Consider the following 14011-nt stretch of genomic DNA (forward strand, 5'->3'; position numbering starts at 1 on the left):
TCTGGGGAAAGCAGACATCCTATTTCTGTGATAAGACATTCTCTTGAACACGGTTAGGTACCAACTCACTCTGGAAAGACAACATCTCCTGAAAAAGACTTTGAACACAAGAGGGAAACCTTGTCTCTATTGCAGCGGCATGCAGAGCAGAGGGCATTGCCCTCTCCTCCAGCTGCGGCAGTCACCACTATGGGCTGCAGCCCTCGCCCCATTACAAACTGCAGCAGTGCGTGTGTGAGGAGCAGAGATGACCGTCGGGAGAGCCCCCCTCCTCACATGGCATGGCACAGCAGCTCAGGGCGCTGGTACCCGAGCACGGACGGCTTGCAGGGCCCGAGCACATCCCCCAGGGCTCTGCATTCACCCAGCGTCCCCACCACCAACGTCCAGCACCACCGGGCTCCAGGGCCGCCCATCTGCCTGCTTTCCACCTGTGCTGGTTTACCCCTGGGAATAAACCCCCGTGCAGCCTGGGTGAGAGAGTAAGAGAAGAGCCAGCAACGGAAAACTCTCACTTCACCACAGGGAGGAGGACAGAGGCGTCCCAGAGAGAGGAGGGGGCGAGGTGGGAGTACCTTTGGAGATGCCAAACTAGGTGCATAGAAAAATCCAAACCAAGGCCAGAGGAAACACTAACTAAAATTATTTCCAAAGTAGTATTGATTCAGCGATTGAATTGTTTGTTGATGTTACTCAACATTTTCATAAACAGAAGCAATTTGTTCTAGTTAAAAGAAACCTGTTATTTTTTAAATAATTTCACACATTGATCTTTATATCAGAAAGCCACGTAGAAAAATATACAACATGCTGAAAACATTCATTAATCAATCCCTAAGTTCGCCTCATCACAACTGTGCTTGTTTTGACACCTGCTTGCAATTTTCCTGCTGTGGCATTTAACATGCAATAAAAACCAATTGAACAAAATGAACAGTGATTGCAGGTGCCCCCAGCACCCTGTACGCGCCCCGTACTGCACATACCATACCAGAGCTGATGACAGAGCTTTTGTGCTGATGCTGGTTTTTAAGGAGTTACCGAGGGACTAACACAAATCCCTGATACATTAGTGCCCTAGCAGTAACCAACAACTTAAGGCAGCTTCCAGATTGGCAGTGGGTCTAACTCACGAATTAGCCACAGCTGGAAGATGGAGCCATGGCCAGCTGGGATGTCTGAGCAGAGCAGCATGGTACCACCATCAGCACCCCGATGTGAGCATCTCTTTGCCCATCAGCTCTACCCAGAACACCTGGCTGTGTCATCTGTACAGCTGTGCCTAAACCTCAGGACTTTCAAGTTACTCCAAAAATCCCAGTATTAAGCTGACAGGCAGTACTTGTGTTGGAGGGGTAAGCCAAGCACACCTGCATACTGGGGGAGAAAACTCAAGCCAACCGCCTGCTCACCAGCTCCCTGTTATTGCCCACCATGTCCTGCTTTATCTTCATCTCTTCCCACAACATGGGTTCATTTCTTGCACAGGCATCATTTGCCATTTGGGGAACTCGAAGCGTTATGCTGAGCTCATAGCAACAGCTCACAAACCCACGCTGACTTTCCTGGTAGTGTTTATTACCGGTTAAAGGTGCAATGATGTATGAAAGCAAATGAAAACATGTCAAGGTCAGACCCAGGAGGTACTCAAGTCGCCAAGCTCTGGACTCTGTTGGAGCGACTGGCGAGTCCACCCAAGCGGGGACGATGGGGAAGGCTCCCAGCCCTTACAGAGACGTGCCACCGGCACCGGCTGAAGAGGTTATCATTTCATCCCTGCACTGAAGACCTTGCCAAGCGGCTTTCTGTGCTGGAGGAGCCACTAATCGATGGCAGTTCAGAGTTTTGAGCAAATCTAGAATCAGGCTTGAATATGAAATTATGGGGACTGCTTGAATGCGTACGAATTATTCACGTGATTACCACATGCGGCATCGAGCCTTCAAAGTGCAAATTATTTGGGACCAAGCTTTAGCCCTATTTTCTGTAAAGCATAAAGCATGTTTTCCAACGGTGCAAACAATCCAAGTCTAATGTATATAATTTTCTGTGTTTCCTACTTTCTGGTCTTGCCTGCCAGTTTCCATTAAGACTGGGGAACCAGTAAAATACAAAGCAAATGTGCAGTATATAGCTTTCCAGTGGATTATGAGATATTTGTTTTACAAGGTAGTTTAGCATGCTACATACCACAGTTTAAAAAAAGGTCTTCCACAAGAGATGTAATATCCTTCTGACAGCGAAAACACACTGAGTCATGGAGGTAATGTTGTGTCCAGCCAACATCAGCAGCAGCGATGGCAAGAAGAGATTTAGCCGCCGACAGTCTTGACTCGGGAGGTGGCTGAGCTTCCACAGCCAGCGAGAGGGAAGGCTGCAGCCGGCACAGCCAGCTGCACCGCAGCCGACACAGCCCAGCCGCACCGCCATGGATGCACAGCCCAGCCACGCAGCCACGGTGCACTCTAGCAGGTTTCATTTCTCATGGAAGTGGCTTGTGGGTGCACTGCATGCACTGATGGGGAGCGTCACACCTCGGCAGCACGCTTGCCATCCAGTGCTTCTAAAGCGCTCTTTTTATACCTGAAATAGCGCAGAAACGGTAGTAGCAATAAAAAGCTATTTGCGAGGAAAAGAAAAAATGTGTTTCACCCAAAATCCAGAGACTCCTGAGCTGTCTACATGTACCACGCTACTCGTACGGTCAGTGGAAAACAGATTTGGAAGGATCTTGACTGACCCTGATGGTCCTGGATGATTAACTGACATCTAATGCAGGAGACTTTCCAACTATATAATTTATTCCAGTTTTTGGATAATTGTAATTAGCATTCATTGCAGCCTGCACCTCCGTAAGTGTTTCACCTAATCCTCAGAGAACTGCTTGCTCAGAGGAGGAACCTAAGCTTCAGTCCAAGCCCTTCCAAGGCCCTTCCTTCTAACCTTTGTCAGTATACTCAGGCACTAGAATTAAAATCACATGGGAATTCTTCACATGACCATAAAAGGGGACCTAAGTAAATACTTCTCCACATGCCCTTACACTGAATACCCTGCCTATATGCCAATAACATTAAAGTCCAATGCTAGGAAGTGTCTTGGCTGTTAAGTTCCTAAATACTGCAACAGTTTCTTTTCAATGGAAGTTTCTTCCCAGTTACTACTGAGTTTCCCTGTTCCCTTCCTTCCCTGCGCCACCCCCCCCTCCCCTGGGTATCTGAAATATATGTATGATGGCCTTTTGTTATCACCAGGTAATCCCTCTAAATTCACAGGACATAAATCATATGCCAGTATTTTAAGCCGTGATGCCAACTTTTGTTTAGTTGTGGATTTTGTTTGGGTTGTTTATTTGTTTGTTTGTTGGAGGGTGGGGGGTGGTTTTTTGGTCAGGGAGTTAACCTGAAACGAAGAAAGGAAGAAAGAAATATTTTTTTCCTCAGCAAAGGCAGCTTTATTTTCCCCTTGTACAGACCATGCAGAAATGAGAGACCCAAAGCAATGCACCAGTACCTACAGTGCCATGCTTTTACATCTTTACTCTTACCCTCACCGCTTTGCTTCAGAGCTACTCAGTGCACTTTCTCCAGTGCTCCAATATGCTGTAACCAGCATATTACCCAAATGAATATGAAAGACCACTTAGTTCTTTGGATGGCTAGGCTGTAACGAAACTAAAACCTTGGACAATAAGGTAACTTTCTATGCTGGAACAGCCTTTTGCAGGTTAACCTGAAAGCTACTTGGAACACCATCAGCCTCAGAAGCCCACCAGCTCTCTGCTGATGCCACTAGAACCAAATAAGTGCATTTTTTTGAATAATAAATGAAAATTATCAGCTTCCAGAACTGTCAGTTGAGCTGTAAATACATTACATTGCTGTTTAATTTAATTACACAGCACAGCTAACCGTCAGCCTATAAGGTTTCAGTGTGCACAGTCAAATCAGCAAGCCGCTGAACTCAGAACATCATTCAGTGCCTGCATCTCTTCACTAGTCCCAGGTATTGGAAAAGTCCCTGAACAACAGACTAGATGTAAATTAGCACATAAACATTCACACACTGTCATATCTCATTGCTTAGCAGTATTCAGAGCCGTCTGTTCCCACACATTCTAAGCACTTCTAATTTTCCATAACTGTCACCTAAAGCAATTTAATTCCTGAAGAACAGTGCAAGAAGGAAAGAGGACATGGACATTCATCTTCTCTTGTTAGGAGAAGCTGAGCCGCTCACGAGCTATCCCACCTCTCTTCACTTAGGGAGATAAATGCCAAGACAGAGCTTAGCCATCGTTGCTCTTCTCCCTGCTGCACACCTATCTATACACCAGCACACACAGCATCTCGGATTTACACACCATCCGCCATCCCTCTGTTACTGCCACCTCGCCCTGTGTTACTTCTCTACAACTTTTAGCCACATCACACAACAGGAAGTTATTATTCATGATTCACGTAGGTGCCTTGTTACAGGATCCTAGGATAAGGTGGTAGAAACCGCACGTTAACAAAAACACAGCTATGAAACGTTTCATAGACACTGCTGAATGACAAAGCATTTGAAACTGTGGCTGGAGAGCAGGTGCCTGGAAAAGAATGGGAAAAATCGTACCTGCTTTTACATCTCTCAGGCTGACCATGAACAACAGGCTCAGCAACTTCCCCTGCCAGAGTACGTCCAGATGGGACACACTCACAGAGACTCAGTCATGGCCACGGCGAGCAGAAAGCCCAAGTCCTGACCCCAGGGCAGAGGAAGACCGCTGCAAGCGAGCATCTTAGCTCCACGCAAATGTTTCCCACCACACTCAATTTCAGACATTCCCACAAGAAATGAATGGATATTTAAAAGGAAACACGTTACCCCCCGACCTGAGTGGACTCGTGAGCATGCACCACGCTACGCTCCCCTCCTCCAGCCAATGCACGTGACACCCCATCAGGCAAGAACTGAACCGGCTGTAGGTATTTTAACCTGCTTACCACTTCAGAACCCGAGTTTCATATGATAAAAGTACCAAACTGCAAAAAGAGCAACTTTTTTCATTTCCAGGAAGGTTCTACTTGTGAAGTGACACACACTGACGTTCTGCCAGCCACAGCATGAGATGATCTTGTGAGTGCCCTCACAGCCGGGCAATGACGGTGCAGGCTCTCCTGGCCGGCAGCTGCCGGTGCTGGTGTCTACGAGCAACCTGGCACCATTAGCTCCACCTCGTTGTACTTGTACCCCCGGAAAGCTGCAGGCAATAGTGGGAATGCCAGCAGAGCTGGGAAGGTCACCACGCCAGCACCGGGAACATGGTTAGTAAGGTATTTAGATCCCTAGCAGCGTGCTCCTGCATGTTATTCTGAATTCACAGAAAGCCCGTTTCAAACTGATTCTGAGGACTGTGGCCTTTACAGAATAGACCAAGTATTAATTTGGTCTAACATTTTACCTGAACTGTATTTCCAATCACTTTTTCTTGATTCCCCTTTTCCCTCCCTATCAGTCAAGCGTCCTGTGAATTGCTGTTGGGTTTGTTAATTTTTTCTTACTTAGCTTCATGCAAACAGCGTCAGCTGCCCTCAGGGTTTGTTTTACCCCCATCTCCTCTCTTTAGACCTCCCATAGATGCATGAGCCCCTCGAGGCCTCGCAGGACCTTTCCTCCCTCACCTCCAGAAGATGCCTGGGCTGTTCCTACAGGAGGGAGGACATGAAATCCCCATCCAGCGCCACTCGGCACCAAGGGGCAGACCATGCTCAGCGGGTCCTGCAGGGCAGAGTGTCTCCCTCAGGCTGCATGCTGGGGGAGCCAGACTGAAGCGTTCAGGATCTGGCAGCCAGGGAGGAGGAGGAGGGTCCCACCGACCTGGAGAGCCCGTGTCTGCCTGAGAGCGAATGAGCGCCCAAAGGGAGCCGCCTCTGCGCTGAGCTGCCGCGGCCCTCGCCTCCCTTCTGCCTCCCGGCAGCACTGCCGCATGCTGCCAGGACCAGGGTGGGTAGGCTGAGAGCCAGCACCTCTGCAGGCAGAGAGCTGGCAGAAAGCTGGCAGGCTCAGCACGGGCACACTGCACGCATCGGTCCCTCGCAGGCACCAGCTGAAGGGTGCAGTGACACCAACAGTGCTCAAACACCCAGCCCTCGGGAACCCCCTGCCTGGGAGCATCACCAGCGCCAGCCGCGGCTCCTCCCAGACAGAGGACACCGCAGCCCCGCTCCCCAAAGCAGAACGCCCACATAGATGCTGGATTCAGATTCGGAGAAACGACACTTGTGGCTGTCTTGGCCAGGTCTGTTGTGTGTGCTGGACCTCCATGAAATGCAAAAGTAGGAAAATTTGCACCCTGCTTACCCTATCGCTGGGTCGACCAGCAGAGACCACCTCAACGTCCACACTGGGCAAACGTACGGGAGCTTCCCCAGGAGGGAAGAAGCCAAGCGAGAGGAGGGCAGAGGAGCGGGAGTGTACACAGCCCCACACAGCTTGTGCTCTGCCCAGGCAGCGATTCAGCCACAGACCCCATCTGCACCTCTGTTAACAGTGAAATTGTAAAATGGGAAATGGCAAAGGAAATGTGAAAACACTACAAAGATTTGAAAGAACAAGATACATAATGAAATGCAGGAAACATTAAATTTCCAGTCTCTATGCATACTGTATTCTCTCCATGAAAGGCAGTTTAGTTTTGTAAACAGTCGTCAATTAAAAGATTTTAAAAAATATATATGTTCTTAAGGCAACACAAGTGAAAGATAATGCATGGTCTTAGCTGAGCAATAGCAACAGTTTTCCATAACTGCAATTTTCAGTGTTCAAAGGGAGACGTTTTGTCCCCTTTCAGCAGTGCAAATCCACAATGTTTTTTCTTCAGATTTCTTCCAGCGCTATTAAGAATGGACCATTGCTGTCACTCTCCACACTGAAGGCCAAGTTATTAATTATTTCTGAAGGAGAAAGCGAGACAGTAACCCAAACGTTGTGCTTATTACCACACACTTCCATGACTTGCAGTTACCGAGTTCTCTGGATTTAACCTATTTCTGTGTTACACGGCACACTGAAAAGCTTCACGCACAGAAAGGTTTTCAATCCTCAGACTGAACAAGGAGCATCGGCTCTGCTGGGGAGGCTGGGGGACAGCAAGCGTGTGGCAAGAGCTTGTCTCTGGGCAAAGCACACACAAAAAGCCTCGTATCCTGGGGAAGCAAGATTTAAACCAAAAACAAAGCAAGGCTAACAATACTAAACACAGCTTTTCTGACACCTCTTTGTAAGTCCCACTCCCTCCTCCCCCCACTTACTTACTTAGTCCATAAAGGCTTTTTTCTCTTGTTTTTAAATAACAGGGAAAGGCATCTGTGCTCTCAACCCACAGCCACATAAGAGTCACGCTATGAAAAAACTCTGCCTTGCAATCTGATCAGTGATTACGTTAATAAGTAATTTGCAGAGCATGGAAGCTTAACATATCTGTATCTGACCCTAAATAAATAGGATTTGGGATTTTATAACCACCTTACTGGGCGTTAGTCCATAGTTTTCCAATCTAATGTTGTTCCAATGGGCAACATTTCCTCCCCAGGGCTTGAAACCCCTGCCCAGCTGAAACAATGAAGCTGGGTGGCAGAACCAGTGCCAGGTGCCTGGCTGCAAGAGAAGCCAGCCCCCAGGCTGCTTCGCCCCTCCGGCGAGCCTGCCACGGCAGGAGGAGCATGATTGGCAGTGGCTGGAGCAGGGATGATGCTTTGGGGCAGCCCCAGCCCCCAGGGACCAAGGGACCTGGCCAGGCTATGCTGGCCACCCTGTGGGAGGGGGCCAAAAGAGCAGCACGTGGTTTATGATACTTATCACCTTAGGAGAGGGCAAGAAACTTCTCCTGGTCCCTGGGTCAGGGCTGGGAGTGTCCCGTCTCCCAGGGTCCTTCTCCTGGCAGCGCAGTGGGATGCCCCCAGACCTGGGGCAAACCTGGCGGGAGGGGTCTGGGTCACCGCAGAGGTACAGGATGCATGATGAGGTCAGGCTTTGCTCCCCGTCCTCTCCACATCTCTGTCACTCTGACACCCCCGACAGCCTTGCAGCATGCCCTTGTTTCCCTGAAGGTCCCAACCCCTGGAACAAACAATTATGGGGGAGAACTCTAATCTGAAAAACTAATGCCTAGCGCTGTGGAAAACGCTGGACATCTTGCTCCCAGCGGATCAGAAAATAGGAAGTAAAAGGAGGAATGTAAACAGCTTGCCGATCTGCGACAACTGAACCCTTGACTTCAAAGTGATGTAAGTTGATGAGACACATGGGTCTGGGAGTCCTCCCCAAAGCTGCAGCTGGAGGCAGCCAGCACCCAGCCAGCACCCAGCCAGCACAGGCTCAGCAGAAGGCAGCTGCAGGATGACAGGTCGGAGCAAGAGGCAGGTTCGGCACCAGCACCCATGGTTTGTTCTCTGTACGTCAAACAGCTCCACAAATCAAGCACTCCAGTTTTCGATCACCAGATCACGAGGGTGAGGCAGGAGGGATGCATACTCTGGTGTACGTGTAACCCTACAGCCTGCCAACACATGGTTTGAAATTAAAATGGGGATTATTTTAAGCATGTTCCCCCAGGTTTTGCAGCTTCTTGCCCGTTTCCATGGGGATGGGCGCCGTGCTGCGCAGCTGCTGAGGCTCTCCAGCCTCCCGCAGTCCCCGAGGACGAGGACAGCGGGGAGGCAGAGTGGGGACCGTGTCTCAAGCGCTCCTCCGGCTTCAAGAGCCCCCCGGGCCCAGCACGTCCCTAAAGCTGGAGCACTTCAGCAAACTGAGCGGCTAGGAAACAGCTTCAAGACGTGTAACAGTTTTCTTGTTTTACCACGGAAACACATTTTTACAGACTAGTATTTCTCAGCTTGGAAACTCATAGCAGGCATTCGCAGAGCAGCTCTTTTATAAGTTTTAGACCCACGTCTACCAACATGCGCAGGCCACGAGGGAGAGCAACCACCACAGACACAGGGCGTTGCTGGCCTGCGCTCAGGATGGTGCCCCACGGCTGATGGAAGCCAACCCAGAGCTGTAGAGGCAGCCTGGCCCTGAGCGAGGAGGGGGCATTCACCCTCCCCACAGCCCCAAAACCCCACACCCTCCCAGGACAGGGCTTCCCCTCCTCCCCAGCGCCCCTCGCCCTGCATGTCCTCCTGAATGCTGTCAGCTGCCCTTGCAGTTGGGTTTGTTTCCTCCCCCAAACTCCAGTCTGGTGCCTCCTCCCGGTATTACCCGAGCCAAAGAATTTCAAACAGAGATTGTTCCCTGAGAGGGGAAACAAAAACACCCACAGTCATTTCACCTGACCCAAAGGCTAACCCTGAGTACACACTTCTTTAAGTCAGACTGGTTTACTGGAAAAGCTGTACCTGTGGGCTGTAAAACTGGGAACTTGTTCTAAAAAGTTGACTTTTATGCAAGTAGGATAAACGCAGGAGATTGCACTTGACCCCCTTACAAAAAGCCATCTGCACTCCAGTAGAGAGAGTCAAATAAGGGATGGGCAAACAAGTGATCAAGACAAAATCACGATGAAAATAACTGGGCTGCAGCATTAAAACCTTGTAAACCAGCTGGAAATCTAACTCAGTGTCAGGAAAGAGGCAGAAAGCCCTCGGACCACTCACCTCGGTGTAAGCGAAGGAAGGAACAGCTCAGCAGAAAGCACCAGATGGCTTTACATATTCTCATGTATATTTACATACACTCTTTTAGTAAGCCACTTTGATTCAGGAGAAGCCACAACCAAAACACACTCTTGAAATTCCTCTTTAGATATAGCTGCATATAAAGATCCATCACGCTGTTTTTTCCCCTTCTCTCACATAACACAACTGTGGGCAACGCTAATAGCACTAAGTGTAAGAGTGCTTTCTATTTCCTATTACTCAGTCCTGTTTCCCAAGTCCTAGCAACTCTGCTAAACGCTTTTTTTAATGTTTGGGTTGAAACATTCCTGTTGTCTTCACAATTAAGGGTTTTCGCCATTTAGTATAAAAAATAAAATTAAATAAACAAATAAATAAGGGGGGGGGGGTGTCAATGAAACTTGCTTGGCCATTTCCCAGAACAACAACAGAAAATACTTTCTGCCCATGTGAAAAACAAGCCTTGCGACTGTGGGCTGAGACATTCCAGTGCCCCGTGCCCTGTCACAGAGAGCCGATGGCTCACAACAGGCAGAGAGGCAGCTGGTACCCGGACTGGGCCTTCTTTGGTGCTAGGGAACAAATTCACTGACCAAGTAAGAAGTTTTTAAAAGGTTTTTACGAGTATAAATAAAAAACCCTAAAAAGCCCGACAAAGGCCTATTTTTCCTGATGGAAAATGGACAATTCACTGCAGCTTAGTGAGGCCACCTTATTCCAGCACACCGTAACTCTGCGAGTGCTCAACCTTGCAGCCCTGCTATTCTTTTGCCTTATATTCTTCTTCCTACCCTTTTTATATTCTTTTTCCCTTTCCCCCGCACTTCATTAACTTTCTCTGTTCAGAAACAGGGTACAATGTACCTCGCCAAAAAGTAGCTGTCAAAAAGACATCACTAGGTAGCATCTCTAGTTGGACAGGCTGGAGCTTGTACCCAACTGATGTGTATGCAGCAGCTACTGTACACGCCAAGTTTTCTGTGTAAATGGAACCAGCTGAAGCCGACATTCACAAAGCGAGGGGAACCGACCTCTCGCGTAACAGTGCTTTCTGGAAGCACACACAAAACACACAGACACTCTCCTTTCAAAGTCAACTTTTCTATTAGTTGAATCCCAAGTCTGAAATGCTCAGAAATATTTCAAAGGTTGTATGCACAAACATGAAACAGCAAAACGCGCACGCCGCAGCCAAGCTCAGTACCAAAAGCGTGTCAGAAAGATGCAGATGCACTGTGCCCCCCACTGCAGCTCAGATGAAACGCAAAGGACCGGTCGCACTTGGCCTGCACCTGGCTTCACAGTCAAGAGACATTACCTGAACTGGGGGAAAACTGGGGGGCAGGGGACAACACATCACCCAGGAAGGGAAGCGAGGAGGAAGCAGGATAGTTGTTCTTTGGACGTGACTCTCCATAGCACAGCTCCACACCATCCTGTCCCTGGATGGATGACAAGCCAGTGCTGCACACAGGCTGCATCAGCACCGACCTGCCCCAGGCTCGATCCCTGATGAAGCAACGAGTTCAGTCCCAGCATTAACAAAAATGATGCTGCAAAAAATGGAGAGGGTTGAGAGAAGATCCATGGGACAGACTCAGGAATATGAAGTTTACCCACAGAGTCATGGACTCAGAGAGCTCAATCCATGCATCCCACTGAAGAGGGCACCGGGCAGCCATGATCCCAGCCTGCCGCTACACCGAGACAGGGGCATGACAACAGAAGCTCCTCCGGTTTATCTAGGTGAGATCCAACAGCAGGAAGCTGAGGTTGGACAAACGCAGACTGGAGAGAAAGGACGATTTCTAACTGTGAGGTTAAGAGCAGATAATCCTCCAGGGCTGGGCATTTTACACCGAGAGCGAACACATTACTACCCACCCCCAGGAAACCCCACTACGCTCTGGCTTAGCCACACCAGTTTGACTTGAGGCAGTAATTCAGTAAAGTTTTGAAACTGGTCCCAAGGAAGTCAGGCAAGAGGACTGTAAGGGTTTTCTTGCCTCAAAAAACTACACATTCAGAGTTTGATTTATCTGAGAGTAAATACTGGGCCATGTGTTACTACTCACTAGAATAAACGTTAACCTTCTATTTACATACACCCTATCATAATTAAAAGGGATTAACCATTGGATTTAGACAGTCAGGCTCATTCTTGTATATCCATCACTGGGAACCACCTAGGGGTAAAATTTCATATACTAACCTATCTTTTTCCTTTTTTTTTTCCTAATTTATTTCACTTTAAATTGTCATTACTAGTAATTCTTCCACATTATGTCACACACAAAACCAAAGTATTAACTGGCTTCTTCATGTAAGGAAGTTATTGGAATGTCTTAAGATATCTCCATAGCAACCATGCCGTGCCAGTAAATATGAGTTCACCAGAACAACACTGTAATTGCCCTGAACACACACTAACAAGCAATGATGAAAAAGCAGGCAATACTAAGAAAGTAATGTCCTAATAAGTCTCCACTATTGCAAAAGCGCTGTTTGAAAATGCCTTATGAGATATCAGGTTTTTGTCAATGGTCATTCACCTGCAAAGCTCAATTTCCCCATATTGGCTGTGTACAGGCTCAGTTCAGAATGAAATGCTTTCTGAATTATGTAGCAAAGCCTCCAATTTAAGCATTTTTACTTGGCTTGCTTGCTGGTCCTGCTGACCCACCACATCCAAGAAGAAACACGTTTTCCACTTTGAGCACAAAATTCTGGTAGAGCCCACCAGAGCGGCACACACCCAGCAGCCACATCGACCCAATCTCATGCACACCGTTAGTATAAAGGGACGGGGCGGGGTTGGATGGATTTTGCAGTTCTCCTTCCAACAGCAATTTTGTTGTGCATTTCAGTCACACCACAGCACACCCCTTGGGCGGTGAGGTGTCATTCTAACAGATGTCTTCTCTACACTTCTGTAGTAAGAGATGCAAGGGTTAACAATTCAATGTCATACTCTGAATTGCTAATAAATACTTGTTGGTGATATCAACTAGCTACTTCTCCAGTAAAAGTTCACCCGATTTAACGTCCCTTCAGCTGTCAGAAGCTGCACAGACAGCCTTAGGTTTGATCACCCTCACCGAGGGGATGCCGGCAGACCCTGTGCTCATGTAAACTAGAACATCACCATGCCTTGAAGACCCAAATTAACACATATATTTAACTCCAAGTTTATCTAGTGTACAATTCGAGTGCCCTGAGCACCCGGGGATTTTTGCCAGTGCTCGGTTGGTGTCCTAGGGCCAACGCAGCATTCTTTGTATGTCGGGAGAGCTCCTAGCCACCCAGCACCCCGTCTGCTGGCCTGACGCCTCTCCCGAGTCTCCCCCCACGCACAGTAAAAGTTTCCTTCCTTTGGTCCTCTGAAATTTCACCCTGCATCTGAGAAGTCTAATGCAACTGTGGTTATTTCATGGTGTATTTCTACAAAATTTTGGGAAAAAATCCCAAAGCAGCCTTTTTGCAATGACAGGTAGTTTTTATAAGTTTGATGGCCAGCTGCACTTGATCTTTACTTGTTAAAACCTGACATTTCCTTGCACAGATAGAAACTTCATTGCTAAACTGTCCCCGCACTGCCCACTTCCAAATTACCTGTTATCTTAATGACGGCCGCCCTGTTTCTGCGGAGCTGCCCACCGGGCAGCGCGCTGCCGGGGGCTCCGCGATCCCTGCGCCCCGCGGGGGGGCAAGACCCGGCCCGCAAACCCGCACCCGGGGCACGGTCCCGCTGCCCGCAGCGCGCCCCAGCCGCCGCCCACTCCCCCCGGGCACGCACCGCGCAGCCCGCGGGTAGGCAGCCCCGCCGGGGCGGGACGGGACCCGCCGTGCCGAGCGGAGCGGGGCTCAACAGGTGCAGGGCAGGGCTTCCCGGCGCAGGGCACGGCATCCCGGGGCACACCGGCCCCGCACTCACCGTCCTCCCGCTCGTCGAAGACGGGTCTCTTGGAGGAGGAGGCGCTCGCTCCCATCCTCTTCTTCCACTTGCCCCAGTGAAACATCGGGGCGAGGCGGATGGCATGCCCTGCGCGACGCTCCCCGCCGGCCCGGCGGCTCCCGCAGACGGGACCAGGCGCTGCGAGCCGCCGCCAGCCCCCGCCGCCGCCGCCGCCGCCCTCACCCGCCCCGCGCCCCGGCGCCGCCCGCCCGCATGGCAGCGCCCGGCGCCGCCGCCTCCCGTCCTCCTGCCCGCGGCGGCTGCCGCAGCGCGGCGCGGCGGAGCGGAGCGGAGTCGAGCGGGGCGGAGGGAAGCCGAGCCGATCCGGGCGGAGCGGCGGGGAGCCGGGCGGCCGCAACGCCGGGAGGCGGGAGCGGAGCGGCGGTGGGGCGGG

The 14011-nt window shown here is 49.9% G+C and overlaps 1 protein-coding gene across 4 annotated transcripts in view; it reads right to left on the reverse strand.

Annotated features, from left to right (window-relative positions):
* The window catches only part of STK32C (serine/threonine kinase 32C), a 103508-nt gene extending 89752 nt beyond the window's left edge, over positions 1 to 13756 (reverse strand). For 3 of the 4 annotated variants that reach the window (XM_076339280.1, XM_076339279.1, XM_076339278.1), the window contains exon 1: positions 13597 to 13732. In XM_076339280.1, the coding sequence (XP_076195395.1) occupies positions 13597 to 13681 (85 nt within the window). In that variant the 5' untranslated portion in view covers positions 13682 to 13732. Of the gene's footprint in view, positions 1 to 13596 lie in introns of all 4 variants that reach the window. The other variant, XM_076339281.1, reaches the window with a different exon arrangement.
* Positions 13757 to 14011: the final 255 nt, after the last annotated feature.

Source organism: Aptenodytes patagonicus, chromosome 5 (genome assembly GCF_965638725.1).
Source record: "Aptenodytes patagonicus chromosome 5, bAptPat1.pri.cur, whole genome shotgun sequence".
Classification (NCBI taxonomy): domain Eukaryota; kingdom Metazoa; phylum Chordata; class Aves; order Sphenisciformes; family Spheniscidae; genus Aptenodytes; species Aptenodytes patagonicus.